Raw genomic sequence first — 21,736 nt, 5'->3', positions numbered from 1 at the left:
TACCTTTACCTACGGTTCAAGCTCCTTCGCAACTTTATTGATGCATATAATAATCCAAATACAGCTGAATATAAGGCACTGGCAAGCGATGTGATAGCTGAGGTACTGCAACACTATCCAAAATTTTTACTTTTAAACATTTGCTTTTATACAAGTGTTTTTTTTAAATCTAAATTCAAATCTGACTCAGCTTTTATATGACTGTGATTGAAAGCTAATCTGGCTGTTCAGTTTTTCTGTGACAGAAAACCAATGGTTTTACATGGGGTATTTTTATTGTTTCAGGTGACGACACCATTCAAACGAAAACATTCACAAACCTTCCGAAGATGTGAGATCATCAGGTTTTGGTAAATAGGATTAATACACTTTTTCAAGGACATGCAATTTTGGATGCTTTGTTGACTTTTGTAGTAAGGTTTATGAACAGTGTCGTGTCTGCCACAGAAAGCCTAGTGGGCCACATTAAACTGTAGGGGCAGCAGCCGACTTGTCAAAGAAACTACACACAAACCTGATCCAAACACAAACGCGCTCCATCAGAGAAATCCCAAATTCACAAATTAACGTAATGTGGTGCAGCAGTTAGAAAAGTGGAGACAGCAATATGAGTGATATGATAACAACATTAGATCTCACAAAGCCTTGTTATACAGCATCGCATTACAAATCCAAGATTACCTAGCAATGTATGATCATTGTGGTCTTCAACTACACATCCAAAGCAACATTTCAGAGCAGGGAAACACATGGCTTTCCGGGCATTAGGAATAAATGTAGTTATGTCACAATTGAAGTCTGAGGGGAGGAGCATGGCTAAAACCCCTCCTTCTTCCAATCTAATGCTCTATAAATTCACATCCTCACCTTCCGTTCCTGTGATGCAGAGTTCGCAATTTCCACCGCCACCCATGTTCCTCAGTCCTGAATCAGTCCTACTATAGCCAGGAGGGGGGGATCTGGCCTTCTAGCTACAGGCAGAAACTGCCCAGAACTCCAGCCCAAGTTCTCAGAGTTCTCTCCCCTCACTCAAATAATCTTCCCTCGTACTACCATCACATGTTGAAGGCATGGTCTGAACTCACAAACATGCCTTGTAATAATGGAATTGACTCACCAGTGACATTCACGGCTCAAAAAGAAAAGATGCATGACGATCTTTCACCTGGGCAAAATTGTCAAAAACATTTCTCTCAAAGTCCACCAATCCATGAAATAATTGAAATGATAGCACAGCAACGGCAGGCAAGGAAAGCAGAGGAGTGTTTTTAGCTAAATTCGTAGTTTGCCACGGTTGGATTGAAGGAGCAGTTCCAGACTGAATGATGTTGAAATCCTCTGGCTGGTGTGGTGCCAAATGTTTAATCTCTAATTTCTGCTTTAATGGCTGGTACCAGATTTAACTTTTATTATGTTTTTGACTTGACTCATTATATTGCCTTGCTATTATGAGCAGCTACCACAACTGATGAAGAAAAATGGCTGGCTGTGTAGCGATGCCCATACCATAAATGACGTTTACTAAACGTCTGGACGTGTGTAAATTATCATTTACATATATATATATATATATATATATATATATATATATATATATATTAGATATATATATTATTGATTATTGATCATGTCGTGCACTGCTCCACAGCAACATTTGGTGGGGCCAGGCACCTAATGTAGAGATGCCACAGATTATAAACATTACTACAGTACTTATAGTAATGTTATGCTGACAACTGTCTCTAAACTCTGGCTCCTCTTAGGTCTGGCTCTGTTGGAGTGGATGCCGAGGTTGTTTTTCAAAACCAGACAGCGGTGCCCAACACAACAGATGCTATAGCTACACTACAGGAAGCTCTGAACTCATCAAACATCTTAAATATTAGTCTATCCAGTATTGATGCCGGTGAGTCTTTTTTACCTAACTTCTTTACTCTGAAATCTGTGTATGTTCTTTTTTCTACTAAATATCACAAAATTTTAAAAAGGATACATAAAAAGTGTAATTCAATACCATAATACATATTAAAAAATCTGAACATGTTAAATGTTTATGTGCATGTACATGAACATGTTTTTTTTTATGAATTAGAAGCTTTTGTTATGTTTAATTCTGTATACCTATCATTCACATTCACTTTCAGCAACAAACAAAAGTGAATTGGTCACAGATTCTGTGAATACAAGTGAATCTCTCACCACATTTACACCAACATCATTTGAGACTACAATACAGGAAACAACCACTGCAGAATCTGAGATAACTACCAATGAATCCCCAACAACAACACCAGAGACAACTCTGAAACAAACAACCACTGCAGAATCATTGATAGTCACCACTGAAATCCAAACCCCAACTACAGAGCAAGTAATAAATCTGCATACAACCACTTCTGCTGAGGTTTCTACAGCAACTGAGGAACAATCCACATCTCTCCAGCCAACAACCACAGCTGAATCCCTCACAAGTTCAGTACTAACTACAACTGAATCCCCAACAACACTAGTGACAACTCAGATACACACAACCACTGCAGAATCATTGATAGTCACCACTGAAATTCAATCCCCGACTACAGAGCAAGTAATAAATCTGCATACAACCACTTCTGCTGAGGTTTCTACAGCAACTGAGGAACAATCCACATCTCTCCAGCCAACAACCACAGCTGAATCCCTCACAAGTTCAGTACCAACTACAACTGAATCCTCAACAACACCAGAAACAACTTTGCAACACACAACCACTGCAGAATCACTGATAGTCACCACTGAAATCCAAACCCCAACTACAGAGCAAGTAATAAATCTGCATACAACCACTTCTGCTGAGGTTTCTACAGCAGCTGAGGAACAATCAACATCTCTCCAGCCAACAACCACAGCTGAATCCCTCACAAGTTCAGTACCAACTTCTACTGAATCCCCAACAACAATAGTGACAACTCAGATACACACAACCACTGCAGAATCATTGATAGTCAGCACTGAAATTCAATCCCCGACTACAGAGCAAGTAATAAATCTGCATACAACCACTTCTGCTGAGGTTTCTACAGCAGCTGAGGAACAATCCACATCTCTCCAGCCAACAACCACAGCTGAATCCCTCACAAGTTCAGTACCGACTACAACTGAATCCTCAACAACACCAGAAACAACTTTGCAACACACAACCACTGCAGAATCACTGATAGTCACCACTGAAATCCAAACCCCAACTACGGAGCAAGTAATAAATCTGCATACAACCACTTCTGCTGAGGTTTCTACAGCAACTGAGGAACAATCCACATCTCTCCAGCCAACAACCACAGCTGAATCCCTCACAAGTTCAGTACCAACTACAACTGAATCCCCAACAACAATAGTGACAACTCAGATACACACAATCACTGCAGAATCATTGATAGTCACCACTGAAATTCAATCCCCGACTACCGAGCAAGTAGTATATCTGCATACAACCACTTCTGCTGAGGCTTCTACAGCAGCTGAGGAACAATCCACATCTCTCCAGCCAACAACCACAGCTGAATCCCTCACAAGTTCAGTACCAACTACAACTGAATCCCCAACAACACCAGAAACAACTCAGCTACACACAACCACTGCAGAATCATTGATAGTCACCACTGAAATTCAAACCCCAACTACGGAGCAAGTAATAAATCTGCATACAACCACTTCTGCTGAGGTTTCTACACCAACTGAGGAACAATCCACATCTCTCCAGCCAACAACCACAGCTGAATCCCTCACAAGTTCAGTACCAACTACAACTGAATCCCCAACAACACTAGTGACAACTCAGATACACACAACCACTGCAGAATCATTGATAGTCACCACTGAAATTCAATCCCCAACTACAGAGCAAGTAATAAATCTGCATACAACCACTTCTGCTGAGGTTTCTACAGCAGCTGAGGAACAATCCACGTCTCTCCAGCCAACAACGACAGCTGAATCCCTCACAAGTTCAGTACCAACTACAACTGAATCCCCAACAACACAAGAAACAACTCAGGTACACATCACCACTGCAGAATCATTGATAGTCACCACTGAAATTCAAACCCCAACTACAGAGCAAGTAATAAATCTGCATACAACCACTTCTGCTGAGGTTTCTACAGCAACTGAGGAACAATCCACATCTCTCCAGCCAACAACCACAGCTGAATCCCTCACAAGTTCAGTACCAACTACAACTGAATCCCCAACAACATCAGAGACAACTCAGCTACGCACAACTACTGCAGAATCATTGATAGTCACCACTGAAATTCAAACCCCAACTACAGAGCAAGTAATAAATCTGCATACAACCACTTCTGCTGAGGTTTCTACAGCAGCTGAGGAACAATCCACATCTCTCCAGCCAACAACCACAGCTGAATCCCTCACAAGTTCAGTACTGACCACAACTGAATCCCCAACAACACCAGAGACAACTCAGCTACGCACAACCACTGCAGAATCACTGATAGTCACCACTGAAATTCAAACCCCGACTACAGAGCAAGTAGTAAATCTGCATACAACCACTTCTGCTGAGGTTTCTACAGCAACTGAGGAACAATCCACATCTCTCCAGCCAACAACCACAGCTGAATCCCTCACAAGTTCAGTACCAACTACAACTGAATCCCCAACAACACCAGAAACAACTCAGCTACGCACAACTACTGCAGAATCATTGATAGTCACCACTGAAATTCAAACCCCAACTACAGAGCAAGTAATAAATCTGCATACAACCACTTCTGCTGAGGTTTCTACAGCAACTGAGGAACAATCCACATCTCTCCAGCCAACAACCACAGCTGAATCCCTCACAAGTTCAGTACCAACTACAACTGAATCCCCAACAACACTAGTGACAACTCAGCTACACACAACCACTGCAGAATCATTGATAGTCACCACTGAAATTCAATCCCCGACTACAGAGCAAGTAATAAATCTGCATACAACCACTTCTGCTGAGGTTTCTACAGCAGCTGAGGAACAATCCACATCTCTCCAGCCAACAACCACAGCTGAATCCCTCACAAGTTCAGTACCAACTACAACTGAATCCCCAACAACACCAGAAACAACTCAGCTACACATCACCACTGCAGAATCATTGATAGTCACCACTGAAATTCAAACCCCAACTACAGAGCAAGTAATAAATCTGCATACAACCACCTCTGCTGAGGTTTCTACAGCAACTGAGGAACAATCCACATCTCTCCAGCCAACAACCACAGCTGAATCCCTCACAAGTTCAGTACCGACTACAACTGAATCCTCAACAACACCAGAGACAACTCAGCTACACACAACCACTGCAGAATCACTGATAGTCACCACTGAAATTCAAACCCCAACTACAGAGCAAGTATTAAATCTGCATACATCCACTTCTGCTGAGGTTTCTACAGCAACTGAGGAACAATCCACATCTCTCCAGCCAACAACCACAGCTGAATCCCTCACAAGTTCAGTACTGACTACAACTGAATCCCCAACAACACCAGAGACAACTCAGCTACGCACAACTACTGCAGAATCATTGATAGTCACCACTGAAATTCAAACCCCAACTACAGAGCAAGTAATAAATCTGCATACAACCACTTCTGCTGAGGCTTCTACAGCAACTGAGGAACAATCCACATCTCTCCAGCCAACAACCACAGCTGAATCCCTCACGAGTTCAGTACCAACTACAACTGAATCCCCAACAACACCAGAGACAACTCTTCTACACACAACCACTGCAGAATCACTGATAGTCACCACTGAAATTCAAACCCCAACTACAGAGCAAGTAATAAATCTGCATACAACCACTTCTGCTGAGGTTTCTACAGCAACTGAGGAACAATCCACATCTCTCCAGCCAACAACCACAGCTGAATCCCTCACAAGTTCAGTACCAACTACAACTGAATTACTGACAACAGCAGAGACAACTTTGCAACAAACAACCACTACAGAGTCATTGATAGTCACCACTGAAATTCCAACATCAACAACAGCGCAAGCAACAATAACTCAGCATGAATCTGAGCAACAACCAACTTTAATTTCCCTTACAACCACAAATAAACTTGTTACAAATTCTGCTACAACAACAAGCACTGCAAGCTCAACGGAAAATGAAGGCTACCTTTACCTACGCTTCAAGCTGCTTCGCATTTTCCTCTCAGACTATTATGATCCAAACTCCTCTGCATATCAGACATTGGCAAGCAGTCTGACAACTCAGGTATTGCAACACTATGTAAATCCTTCACAATAAACATTTTCATTGCACACTTTATTCCTTTTATTTACATTAAAATCTGACTATTTAGACTGTCTCTGACTGTAACTGAAAGCTTATAATTTTATCTGGGCCATATTTATTTTTTTCAGGTGAATAAAGCATTCATACAAAAATATTCACCAATCTTCCGAAGATCTGTGATCATCCGCTTTTGGTAAGCAGTGTTAATTAACCCCTCAATATCTAAGAAATATATGATTGACTTATATCTCTACTACCTCACTGCTTTAAAAGTATGAAAATAAAAAAAAATCTGCAAATGGTTACTGTATATGCTAAGATAAAATGTTGACTTTGGAATTAGTGGTCACAAGACATACTACAATTAGGTTTATATTCAATATGTCTAATCTCTTTGATTATTAGGGCTGGCTCTGTTGGAGCAGATGCTCAATTGGCTTTTGAAAATGAGACTGTGGTGCCCAACATTACCGATGCAGTGGCAACACTACAGGACAACTTGAACACGTCCAACCCCTTAGAAATTCTTCTTTCCAGTATTCAAGCTGGTGAGTCTAGATTCTTTACTTTATGTTTATTTTTCTGCAAAACAGCAATACATTTACAAAACAAATCTAGCATAATAACAATCAATAGAGAAATATATAGTTTTGGAAGCTATGATAAGTTTTAATGCTATAATGTAACTTTCCCTTACAGCAAAAAACATAAGTGAATTTGTCACAGATTCTATAACAACTGAACCCACTGCCACATATACACCAACATCATTTGAGACTATAGTACAGAAAACAACCACTGCAGAATCTGATATAAGCACTTCTGAGGAAACAACACTATATACCACCCTGACTGATGTCCCTACAATGACGGAGCAACAATGAAAACCATACTTCACTCCAACAATAACCTCTACTGAACTCCTCACAAGTTCTGCACCAACTACAACTTCAGAACTACACACTATATACCACCCTGACTGATGTCCCACACGCGAGCAACATACTTCACTCCCAACATAACCTCTACTGAACTCCTCACAGTCTGCACCAACTACAACTTCAGAAATAGAACAACACTATATACCACCCTGACTGATGTCCTACAACACAGAGCAACAATCAACTTCACTCCCAACAGTAACCTCTACTGAACTCCTCACAAGTTCTGCACCAACTACAACTTCAGAAATAGAAACAACACTATATACCACCCTGACTGATGTCTCTACAACAACAGAGCAACAATCAACTTCACTCCCAACAATAACCTCTACTGAACTCCTCACAAGTTCTGCACCAACTACAACTTCAGAAATAGAAACAACACTATATACCACCCTGACTGATGTCTCTACAACAACAGAGCAACAATCAACTTCACTCCCAACAATAACCTCTACTGAACTCCTCACAAGTTCTGCACCAACTACAACTTCAGAAATAGAAACAACACTATATACCACCCTGACTGATGTCTCTACAACAGACAGAGCAACAATCAACTTCACTCCCAACAGTAACCTCTACTGAACTCCTCACAAGTTCTGCACCAACTACAACTTCAGAAATAGAAACAACACTATATACCACCCTGACTGATGTCTCTACAACAACAGAGCAACAATCAACTTCACTCCCAACAGTAACCTCTACTGAACTCCTCACAAGTTCTGCACCAACTACAACTTCAGAAATAGAAACAACACTATATACCACCCAGACTGATGTCCCTACAACAACAGAGCAACAATCAACTTCACTCCCAACAATAACCTCTACTGAACTCCTCACAAGTTCTGCACCAACTACAACTTCAGAAATAGAAACAACACTATATACCACCCTGACTGATGTCTCTACAACAACAGAGCAACAATCAACTTCACTCCCAACAGTAACCTCTACTGAACTCCTCACAAGTTCTGCACCAACTACAACTTCAGAAATAGAAACAACACTATATACCACCCTGACTGATGTCCCTACAACAACGGAGCAACAATCAACTTCACTCCCAACAATAACCTCTACTGAACTCCTCACAAGTTCTGCACCAACTACAACTTCAGAAATAGAAACAACACTATATACCACCCTGACTGATGTCCCTACAACAACAGAGCAACAATCAACTTCACTCCCAACAATAACCTCTACTGAACTCCTCACAAGTTCTGCACCAACTACAACTTCAGAACTAGGAATAACAACTCTATATACCACCACGGTTGATATTCCTGCAACAAGTACAAGAGAATCAACTTCACTTCCAACAATCACAACTGAACTCCTCACAAGTTCTGTAACAACTATAACTGAGTCATCAACTACACTTGAAACAACTCTGCAAAACACAACCACTGAACGATTATCAACAGGGCCTGCTGAAATTCCAACATCAACTACAGAACCTCCAACAACTCTGCTCATAGTCACTTCAAGTGATGTCTTGACAGCAAATGAGCAACAATCAACTTTGTTATCAATAACCACCACAAGTTTTGAACCAACTACAAGTGAATCTACAACACCAGAAAAAACACTTGAGACAACAGTGCAGGAAACAACCACTGCAGAATCAGACCTAAGCACCCCTGATGTTCCAACATCAAGTACAGAACCAGTAATAACGACTCTGTATACTACCACAACTGATGTCATCACAACAACTGAGCAACAATCAACGTCAATCCCAACAACCACAACTGAACTTACCACAAGTTCTGTACCAACTACAACTATTTCACCAACAAGTACATCTGCAACTCAGGAAAATACAACCACAGCAAAATCATTAAGCACCACAGACATGCCAACATCAAATAAAGAAGAAGCAACATTAACTCTGCACCAAACAAATGAACCTCAAACAACATTACTTGCCCTAACAACCACAAATAAACTTGTTGCAAATACTTCAACAATTACAACATCAAATATCAGAGCTTCAACAGCAAATGAAGGCTACCTTTATCTACGCTTCAAGCTGTTGCGCACTTTCCTCAAAGAATACAATGATCTAACGTCATCTGAATATCAAACACTAAAAACAAATGTGACAACTGAGGTACTACTTGTCTTCAAAAATCTTTTAAAGTTAAATATTTTAATTTCTGAAAATGCTAAATGTTTTAAATTAAATCAGTCCGTATAACTGTGACTACAATACATTGACTTTATTTGCGCCATTTTAATGTTTTTAGGTGAACAGGGGATACAAACTAAAATACCCTTTGTTCCAAAGATGTGTGATCATCAGAGTTTGGTAAGTTATTTTAATCACCTTCTCAAACAATCAAAAATATGTTTGAAATTTTATTATGTCTACTTTGAAAGGTATTAAAATGATCAAAACTTCTATAACTATGTCCAGATTAATTTAAGTATACCAAGTCCAATTAGTGTTTTCAATTAATTTGCATAATTGAAACTATTTGGTAATAGTATGTATTATCAAAAAAGTTAATAATACGTAACATCACAGCAGTAAATATTATTTTATATCCAAATTTCTTTTTTCATTAGGTCTGGCTCTGTTGGAGTGGACAGTGTGTTGTATTTTGAAAACGAGACAGCGATGCCCAACACAACAGAGATAGTGGAGGCACTAGAACAAGCTGTTAACGAATCCAATGTCTATTTAGATATCATTCCAAACAGTATTGAAGCTGGTGAGTACATTTTCCACCCTGTTTTTCAAATGGCACAAAATCTGTGTGAAATATTAATGAAGAGTAAACGTATTTATAAAAACCCAGGATGTGGAAGTAAGTATTTCATGATAGAAATAACTGAATAAATATTTTATGTTCACTTCCAGCAACAAACCCAAGTGAATTTCTCAATGGTTCTCTTGCAAGTACAAATGAACCCACCACCACATATATACCATTATTTGAGACTACAGTACAGGAAGAAAACACTGAATCCATGATAAGCACAACTGAGTTTCCAACTTCAACTATGCAACCAACAATGTCTTTATATACGACAAGCACAGATAGCGTCCCAACAACAAATGAGCTAATATTAACGTCACTTCCAGTAACAAGTACTCTGGAACCGTTCACAAGTTCGGAACCGACTTCAACAACCACAAGACTTCAGACATCCACCTCAGTAGAATTTTTTGCTTCAACTGAGCAACAATTGACTTCACTTCTGGCAACAACCACAGCTGAAGTTCTCACAAGTTCTCTGTCAACAACTGAACTACCACTAACAACTGCGGCTGCAACAGTTCTGCAAAGCACAACCACTGAACAATCATCAATAATCACTACTGAACCTCTAACAACTACAGAACAAGTAACGACAAATGAGCAACTGACTTCACTTTCCTCAACTATTACAAGTGAATTGCTCACAAGTCCTGAACCAATTACAACTGAATTCCCAACAACCACCTCAGCTGATATTACTACAGCATCTCAGGAGCAGTCAACTTCTCTTCCAACAACAACCATGGCAGAATTACTGACAAGTCCACTAACAACTATTACTCAACCAGAAACAACCCTTGATACAACTCAGCAAAACACAACCACTGCAGAATCACTGATTGGTACAACTGAAAATCCAACATTATCTACTGAACAAGAAACAACTCTGCATACAAGCACATTAACTGATGTGCCTACAACCGAACAACAATCAGCTTCACCAATTACAACAGAATTAGTTCTAACATCAACTACAGTACTAGTACCTACAACTCAGTATGCAACTTCCACTGAAGCTTCAACTGAGCAACAATTGACTTCGCTTCTGGCAACAACCACTGCTGAAGTTCTCACAAGTTCTGTGTCAACAACTGAACTACCTACAACAACTGCTGCAAAAGTTCTGCAAAGCACAACCACTGAACAATCATCATTAATCACTACAGAACCTCTAACAACTACAGAACAAGTAACGACAAATGAGCAACTGACTTCACTTTCCTCAACTATTACAAGTGAACTGCTCACAAGTCCTGAACCAATTACAACTGAATTCCCAACAACCACCTCAGCTGATATTACTACAGCATCTCAGGAGCAGTCAACTTCTCTTCCAACAACAACCATTGCAGAATTATTGACAAGTCCACTAACAACTATTACTCAACAAGAAACAACCCTTGATACAACTCAGCAAAACACAACCACTGCAGAATCACTGATTGGTACAACTGAAAATCCAACATTATCTACTGAACAAGAAACAACTCTGCATACAAGCACATTAACCGATGTGCCTACAACCGAACAACAATCAGCTTCACCAATTACAACAGAATTAGTTCTAACATCAACTACAGTACTAGTACCTACAACTCAGTATGCAACTTCCACTGAAGCTTCAACTGAGCAACAATTGACTTCGCTTCTGGCAACAACCACAGCTGAAGTTCTCACAAGTTCTGTGCCAACAACTGAACTGCCTACAACAACTGCTGCAACAGTTCTGCAAAGCACAACCACTGAACAATCATCAATAATCACTACTGAACCTCTAACAACTACAGAACAAGTAACGACAAATGAGCAACTGACTTCACTTTCCTCAACTATTACAAGTGAATTGCTCACAAGTCCTGAACCAATTACAACTGAATTCCCAACAACCACCTCAGCTGATATTACTACAGCATCTCAGGAGCAGTCAACTTCTCTTCCAACAACAACCATTGCAGAATTATTGACAAGTCCACTAACAACTATTACTCAACAAGAAACGACCCTTGAAACAACTCAGCAAAACACAACCACTGCAGAATCACTGATCGGTACAACTGAAAATCCAACATTATCTACTGAACAAGAAACAACTCTGCATACAAGCACATTAACTGATGTGCCTACAACCGAACAACAATCAGCTTCACCAACTACAACAGAATTAGTTCTAACATCAACTACAGTACTAGTACCTACAACTCAGTATGCAACTTCCACTGAAGCTTCAACTGAGCAACAACTGACTTCGCTTCTGGCAACAACCACAGCTGAAGTTCTCACAAGTTCTGTGCCAACAACTGAACTGCCTACAACAACTGCTGCAACAGTTCTGCAAAGCACAACCACTGAACAATCATCATTAATCACTACAGAACCTCTAACAACTACAGAACAAGTAACGACAAATGAGCAACTGACTTCACTTTCCTCAACTATTACAAGTGAACTGCTCACAAGTCCTGAACCAATTACAACTGAATTCCCAACAACCACCTCAGCTGATATTACTACAGCATCTCAGGAGCAGTCAACTTCTCTTCCAACAACAACCATTGCAGAATTATTGACAAGTCCACTAACAACTATTACTCAACCAGAAACAACCCTTGATACAACTCAGCAAAACACAACCACTGCAGAATCACTGATTGGTACAACTGAAAATCCAACATTATCTACTGAACAAGAAACAACTCTGCATACAAGCACATTAACCGATGTGCCTACAACCGAACAACAATCAGCTTCACCAATTACAACAGAATTAGTTCTAACATCAACTACAGTACTAGTACCTACAACTCAGTATGCAACTTCCACTGAAGCTTCAACTGAGCAACAATTGACTTCGCTTCTGGCAACAACCACAGCTGAAGTTCTCACAAGTTCTGTGCCAACAACTGAACTGCCTACAACAACTGCTGCAACAGTTCTGCAAAGCACAACCACTGAACAATCATCAATAATCACTTCAGAACCTCTAACAACTACAGAACAAGTAACGACAAATGAGCAACTGACTTCACTTTCCTCAACTATTACAAGTGAATTGCTCACAAGTCCTGAACCAATTACAACTGAATTCCCAACAACCACCTCAGCTGATATTACTACAGCATCTCAGGAGCAGTCAACTTCTCTTCCAACAACAACCATGGCAGAATTATTGACAAGTCCACTAACAACTATTACTCAACCAGAAACAACCCTTGATACAACTCAGCAAAACACATTCACTTCAGAAACACTGATCGGTACAACTGAAAATCCAACATTATCTACTGAACAAGAAACAACTCTGCATACAAGCACATTAACCGATGTGCCTACAACCGAACAACAATCAGCTTCACCAACTACAACAGAATTAGTTCTAACATCAACTACAGTACTAGTACCTACAACTCAGTATGCAACTTCCACTGAAGCTTCAACTGAGCAACAATTGACTTCGCTTCTGGCAACAACCACAGCTGAAGTTCTCACAAGTTCTGTGCCAACAACTGAACTACCTACAACAACTGCTGCAACAGTTCTGCAAAGCACAACCACTGAACAATCATCAATAATCACTACTGAACCTCTAACAACTACAGAACAAGTAACGACAAATGAGCAACTGACTTCACTTTCCTCAACTATTACAAGTGAATTGCTCACAAGTCCTGAACCAATTACAACTGAATTCCCAACAACCACCTCAGCTGATATTACTACAGCATCTCAGGAGCAGTCAACTTCTCTTCCAACAACAACCATTGCAGAATTATTGACAAGTCCACTAACAACTATTACTCAACCAGAAACAACCCTTGATACAACTCAGCAAAACACATTCACTTCAGAAACACTGATCGGTACAACTGAAAATCCAACATTATCTACTGAACAAGAAACAACTCTGCATACAAGCACATTAACCGATGTGCCTACAACCGAACAACAATCAGCTTCACCAATTACAACAGAATTAGTTCTAACATCAACTACAGTACTAGTACCTACAACTCAGTATGCAACTTCCACTGAAGCTTCAACTGAGCAACAATTGACTTCGCTTCTGGCAACAACCACAGCTGAAGTTCTCACAAGTTCTGTGCCAACAACTGAACTACCTACAACAACTGCTGCAACAGTTCTGCAAAGCACAACCACTGAACAATCATCAGTAATCACTACAGAACCTCTAACAACTACAGAACAAGTAACGACAAATGAGCAACTGACTTCACTTTCCTCAACTATTACAAGTGAATTGCTCACAAGTCCTGAACCAATTACAACTGAATTCCCAACAACCACCTCAGCTGATATTACTACAGCATCTCAGGAGCAGTCAACTTCTCTTCCAACAACAACCATGGCAGAATTATTGACAAGTCCACTAACAACTATTACTCAACCAGAAACAACCCTTGATACAACTCAGCAAAACACATTCACTTCAGAAACACTGATCGGTACAACTGAAAATCCAACATTATCTACTGAACAAGAAACAACTTTGCACACAAGCACATTAACCGATGTGCCTACAACCGAACAACAATCAGCTTCACCAATTACAACAGAATTAGTTCTAACATCAACTACAGTACTAGTACCTACAACTCAGTATGCAACTTCCACTGAAGCTTCAACTGAGCAACAATTGACTTCGCTTCTGGCAACAACCACAGCTGAAGTTCTCACAAGTTCTGTGCCAACAACTGAACTACCTACAACAACTGCTGCAACAGTTCTGCAAAGCACAACCACTGAACAATCATCAATAATCACTACAGAACCTCTAACAACTACAGAACAAGTAACGACAAATGAGCAACTAACTTCACTTTCCTCAACTATTACAAGTGAATTGCTCACAAGTCCTGAACCAATTACAACTGAATTCCCAACAACCACCTCAGCTGATATTACTACAGCATCTCAGGAGCAGTCAACTTCTCTTCCAACAACAACCATGGCAGAATTACTGACAAGTCCACTAACAACTATTACTCAACCAGAAACAACCCTTGATACAACTCAGCAAAACACATTCACTTCAGAAACACTGATCGGTACAACTGAAAATCCAACATTATCTACTGAACAAGAAACAACTTTGCACACAAGCACATTAACCGATGTGCCTACAACCGAACAACAATCAGCTTCACCAACTACAACAGAATTAGTTCTAACATCAACTACAGTACTAGTACCTACAACTCAGTATGCAACTTCCACTGAAGCTTCAACTGAGCAACAACTGACTTCGCTTCTGGCAACAACCACTGCTGAAGTTCTCACAAGTTCTGTGTCAACAACTGAACTACCTACAACAACTGCTGCAACAGTTCTGCAAAGCACAACCACTGAACAATCATCAGTAATCACTACAGAACCTCTAACAACTACAGAACAAGTAACGACAAATGAGCAACTGACTTCACTTTCCTCAACTATTACAAGTGAATTGCTCACAAGTCCTGAACCAATTACAACTGAATTCCCAACAACCACCTCAGCTGATATTACTACAGCATCTCAGGAGCAGTCAACTTCTCTTCCAACAACAACCATTGCAGAATTATTGACAAGTCCACTAACAACTATTACTCAACCAGAAACAACCCTTGATACAACTCAGCAAAACACAACCACTGCAGAATCACTGATTGGTACAACTGAAAATCCAACATTATCTACTGAACAAGAAACAACTTTGCACACAAGCACATTAACCGATGTGCCTACAACCGAACAACAATCAGCTTCACCAACTACAACAGAATTAGTTCTAACATCAACTACAGTACTAGTACCTACAACTCAGTATGCAACTTCCACTGAAGCTTCAACTGAGCAACAACTGACTTCACTGCTGGCAACAACCACAGCTGAAGTTCTCACAAGTTCTGTGCCAACAACTGAACTACCTACAACAACTGCTGCAACAGTTCTGCAAAGCACAACCACTGAACAATCATCAGTAATCACTACAGAACCTCTAACAACTACAGAACAAGTAACGACAATGAGCAACTGACTTCACTTTCCTCAACTATTACAAGTGAATTGCTCACAAGTCCTGAACCAATTACAACTGAATTCCCAACAACCACCTCAGCTGATATTACTACAGCATCTCAGGAGCAGTCAACTTCTCTTCCAACAACAACCATTGCAGAATTATTGACAAGTCCACTAACAACTATTACTCAACCAGAAACAACCCTTGAAACAACTCAGCAAAACACAACCACTGCAGAATCACTGATTGGTACAACTGAAAATCCAACATTATCTACTGAACAAGAAACAACTCTGCATACAAGCACATTAACTGATGTGCCTACAACTGAACAACAATCAGCTTCACCAATTACAACAGAATTAGTTCTAACATCAACTACAGTACTAGTCCCAACAACTCAGTATGCAACTTCCACTGAACCTTCAACTGAGCAACAACTGACTTCGCTTCTGGCAACAACCACTGCTGAAGTTCTCACAAGTTCTGTGTCAACAACTGAACTACCTACAACAACTGCTGCAACAGTTCTGCAAAGCACAACCACTGAACAATCATCAGTAATCACTACAGAACCTCTAACAACTACAGAACAAGTAACGACAAATGAGCAACTGACTTCACTTTCCTCAACTATTACAAGTGAATTGCTCACAAGTCCTGAACCAATTACAACTGAATTCCCAACAACCACCTCAGCTGATATTACTACAGCATCTCAGGAGCAGTCAACTTCTCTTCCAACAACAACCATGGCAGAATTACTGACAAGTCCACTAACAACTATTACTCAACCAGAAACAACCCTTGATACAACTCAGCAAAACACAACCACTGCAGAATCACTGATTGGTACAACTGAAAATCCAACATTATCTACTGAACAAGAAACAACTCTGCATACAAGCACATTAACTGATGTGCCTACAACTGGACAACAATCAGCTTCACCCATTACAACAGAATTAGTTCTAACATCAACTACAGTACTAGTACCTACAACTCAGTATGCAACTTCCACTGAAGCTTCAACTGAGCAACAATTGACTTCGCTTCTGGCAACAACCACAGCTGAAGTTCTCACAAGTTCTGTGTCAACAACTGAACTACCTACAACAACTGCTGCAACAGTTCTGCAAAGCACTACCACTGAACAATCATCAATAATCACTTCAGAACCTCTAACAACTACAGAACAAGTAACGACAAATGAGCAACTGACTTCACTTTCCTCAACTATTACAAGTGAATTGCTCACAAGTCCTGAACCAATTACAACTGAATTCCCAACAACCACCTCAGCTGATATTACTACAGCATCTCAGGAGCAGTCAACTTCTCTTCCAACAACAACCATTGCAGAATTATTGACAAGTCCACTAACAACTATTACTCAACCAGAAACAACCCTTGATACAACTCAGCAAAACACATTCACTTCAGAAACACTGATCGGTACAACTGAAAATCCAACATTATCTACTGAACAAGAAACAACTTTGCACACAAGCACATTAACCGATGTGCCTACAACCGAACAACAATCAGCTTCACCAATTACAACAGAATTAGTTCTAACATCAACTACAGTACTAGTACCTACAACTCAGTATGCAACTTCCACTGAAGCTTCAACTGAGCAACAACTGACTTCACTGCTGGCAACAACCACAGCTGAAGTTCTCACAAGTTCTGTGCCAACAACTGAACTACCTACAACAACTGCTGCAACAGTTCTGCAAAGCACAACCACTGAGCAATCATCAATAATCACTACAGAACCTCTAACAACTACAGAACAAGTAACGACAAATGAGCAACTGACTTCACTTTCCTCAACTATTACAAGTGAATTGCTCACAAGTCCTGAACCAATTACAACTGAATTCCCAACAACCACCTCAGCTGATATTACTACAGCATCTCAGGAGCAGTCAACTTCTCTTCCAACAACAACCATGGCAGAATTACTGACAAGTCCACTAACAACTATTACTCAACCAGAAACAACCCTTGAAACAACTCAGCAAAACACAACCACTGCAGAATCACTGATTGGTACAACTGAAAATCCAACATTATCTACTGAACAAGAAACAACTCTGCATACAAGCACATTAACTGATGTGCCTACAACTGAACAACAATCAGCTTCACCAATTACAACAGAATTAGTTCTAACATCAACTACAGTACTAGTACCTACAACTCAGTATGCAACTTCCACTGAAGCTTCAACTGAGCAACAACTGACTTCGCTTCTGGCAACAACCACAGCTGAAGTTCTCACAAGTTCTGTGTCAACAACTGAACTACCTACAACAACTGCTGCAACAGTTCTGCAAAGCACAACCACTGAACAATCATCAATAATCACTACTGAACCTCTAACAACTACAGAACAAGTAAAGACAAATGAGCAACTGACTTCACTTTCCTCAACTATTACAAGTGAATTGCTCACAAGTCCTGAACCAATTACAACTGAATTCCCAACAACCACCTCAGCTGATATTACTACAGCATCTCAGGAGCAGTCAACTTCTCTTCCAACAACAACCATGGCAGAATTATTGACAAGTCCACTAACAACTATTACTCAACCAGAAACAACCCTTGAAACAACTCAGCAAAACACAACCACTGCAGAAACACTGATCGGTACAACTGAAAATCCAACATTATCTACTGAACAAGAAACAACTCTGCACACAAGCACATTAACTGATATGCCTACAACCAAACAACAATCAGCTTCACCAACTACAACAGAATTAGTTCTAACATCAACTACAGTACTAGTACCTACAACTCAGTATGCAGCTTCCACTGATGCTTCAACTGAGCAACAACTGACTTCGCTTCTGGCAACAACCACAGCTGAAGTTCTCACAAGTTCTGTGTCAACAACTGAACTACCTACAACAACTGCTGCAACAGTTCTGCAAAGCACAACCACTGAACAATCATCAGTAATCACTACAGAACCTCTAACAACTACAGAACAAGTAAAGACAAATGAGCAACTGACTTCACTTTCCTCAACTATTACAAGTGAATTGCTCACAAGTTCTGCACCAATTACAACTGAATTCCCCACAACCACCTCAGCTGATATTACTACAGTATCTCAGGAGCAGTCAACTTCTCTTCCAACAACAACCATGGCAGAATTATTGACAAGTCCACTAACAACTATTACTCAACCAGAAGCAACCCTTGAAACAACTCAGCAAAACACAACCACTGCAGAATCACTGATTGGTACAACTGAAATTCCAACACTATCTACTGAACAAGTAACAGCTCTGCACACAAGCACATTAACTGATGTGCCTACAACTGGACAACAATCAGCTTCACCAACTACAACAGAATTAGTTCTAACATCAACTACAGTACTAGTACCTACAACTCAGCATGCAGGTTCCACTGATGTTTCAACTGAGCAACAACTTACTTCACTTCTGGCAACATCAACAGCTGAAGTTCTCACAAGTTCTGTGTCAACAACTGAACTACCTACAACAACTGCTGCAACAGTTCCGCAAAGCACAACCACTGAAGTACCATCAGTAATCACTACTGAACCTCCATCAACTACAGAACAAGTAACGACAAATGAGCAACAACTGACTTCACTTTCATCCACTATTACAAGTGAATTGCTCTCAAGTTCTGTACCAATCACAACCGAATCCCCAACAGCTACGTCAGATGTTGTCTCTACAACAAATGAGCACCAATCCACTTCTCTTCTTTTGAAAACTGTAACAGAATTCTTCACAAGTTCTGTTCCATCAACAACTGAATCCCCAACCACAACATTTAAGACAAATCTGCAAAGCACAACCACTTCAGAGTCATCAACAAACATCACTGAAATTTCTGTGCCTACTGAACAAGTAACAAGTCTTCAAACACCCACATCTGCTGTGGTTTCTACAGCATTTCAGGAAAGGTCAGTTTCTCTTCTAACAACCACAACAGAATTTTCATCAAGTTCTCTAACAAATACTACTCAATCAGAAGCAACCCTTGAAACAAACATGCAAAGCACAATCACTACACAATCGATTGGTACAACTGAAATTCCAACACCATCTACTGAACAAGAAACAACTCTGCCATCAAGCACATCAACTAATGTGCCTACAATTGTACAACAATCAGCTTCGCCAGCTACAACAGAATTAGTTCTAACATCAACTACAGAACTACTACCTACAACTCAGTATGCAACCTCCACTGCTGCTCCAACTGAGCAACAACTTGCTTCACTTCAAACAACCACAACTGAATTTCTCACAACTTTTGTTTCAACAACTGAGCTACACTCAACAAGTCCTTCAACAATTACGCAAAACACAACCACTGCAGAACAATCAACCACTTCTCAAGCTCCATCAACTACAGAACAAGTAACAACAAATGAACACCAACTGACTTCACTTTCATCAACTATTACAAGTGAATTGCTCACAAGTTCTGTACCAATCACAACTGAATCCCCAACAACTACGTCAGCTGTTGCCTCTACAACAAATGAGCAACAATCCACTTCTCGTCTTTTGAAAACCATAACAGAATTCTTCACAAGTTCTGTTCCACCAACAACTGAATCCCCAGCCACAACAGTAAAGACAAATCTGCAAAGCACAACCACTGCAGAGTCATCAACTAGCATCACTGAAATGACTGTACCCACTGAACAAGTAACACCTACCTCTGCTGAAGTTTCTACAACATTTTATGCAAGGTCAACTCCTCTTCTAACATTCACAACAGAATTCTTGTCAAGTTCTTCAACAACTGCTACTCGATCAGAAACAACATTTGAAACAACCATGCAAAGCACAGCCACCGCACAATCACTGAGGAGTACAACTGAAATTCCAACATCATCCAAAGAACAAGAAACAACTCTGCACACAAGCACATCAACTAATGTGCCTACAACTGAGCAACAATCAGCTTCGCAAGCTTCAACAGAATTAGTTCTAACATCAACTACCAGACTAGTACCTACAACTCAATATGTAACCTCCACTGCTGTTCCCACTGAGCAACAGACTTCACTTCCAACAACTAAATTTTTCACAAGTTCTGTTTCAACAACTGAATCACCAACCCTAACACTTGCACCAGCTCTGCAAAACACAACAACTGCACAATCATCAGTAAGCACCTTCAAAGCACCTACTACCGAACAAGCCGCAATTCTGAATACATCCACTTCAACTCATGTTTTTACAACAACACATCAACAGCTGACTTCACTTCAATCAACAGTCACAACTGAATTTCTTACAAATTCTGTACCAGCTTCAACTGTATCAACAAAATCTCCACAAACCACAACTTCAGCACAAGTGACAGGCATCAGTGAAATCCCAAATTCAACTACTGCACTATTTGAGACAACAGTTAAAGCAACAACCATTGCGAAGTCAATGGAAAGCACCACTGTAGTTCCAGCAGCACAAGCAACAACTAAGCATACAAACACTTCAAGTGAAGTCTCTTCAACTATGCACCAGTCAACATCAGCTCCAGGAGCAAGTGCAAGAGTATCTTCTCTGGAGACTACAGTGCATACATCAACCACAGAAAAACCAGTGATAAGCACCAGTGAAAATCTTACATCGACTACACAACAAGTAACGTATACACCACAAACATCGGAGCAACAGTCCTCTTCAAC

The 21,736-nt window shown here is 40.2% G+C and overlaps 1 protein-coding gene across 1 annotated transcript; it reads left to right on the top strand.

The window, feature by feature from the left end:
• The first annotated feature begins 1,900 nt into the window (after positions 1 to 1,900).
• Positions 1,901 to 21,667, top strand: LOC118804198 (flocculation protein FLO11-like). Its single transcript, XM_036564756.1, is given in 7 exon segments — positions 1,901 to 1,906; positions 4,820 to 5,932; positions 6,418 to 6,482; positions 6,695 to 6,837; positions 7,430 to 7,800; positions 7,802 to 8,537; positions 21,573 to 21,667. Coding segments are annotated over 7 exon segments (2,529 nt in total).
• Positions 21,668 to 21,736: the final 69 nt, after the last annotated feature.

The sequence above is a fragment of the Colossoma macropomum genome, unplaced genomic scaffold (genome assembly GCF_904425465.1).
Source record: "Colossoma macropomum unplaced genomic scaffold, Colossoma_macropomum, whole genome shotgun sequence".
NCBI classification, from domain to species: Eukaryota; Metazoa; Chordata; class Actinopteri; order Characiformes; family Serrasalmidae; genus Colossoma; species Colossoma macropomum.
Note: the sequence above shows the minus strand (reverse complement) of the source record. Positions and strands in the feature narration are given on the sequence as shown.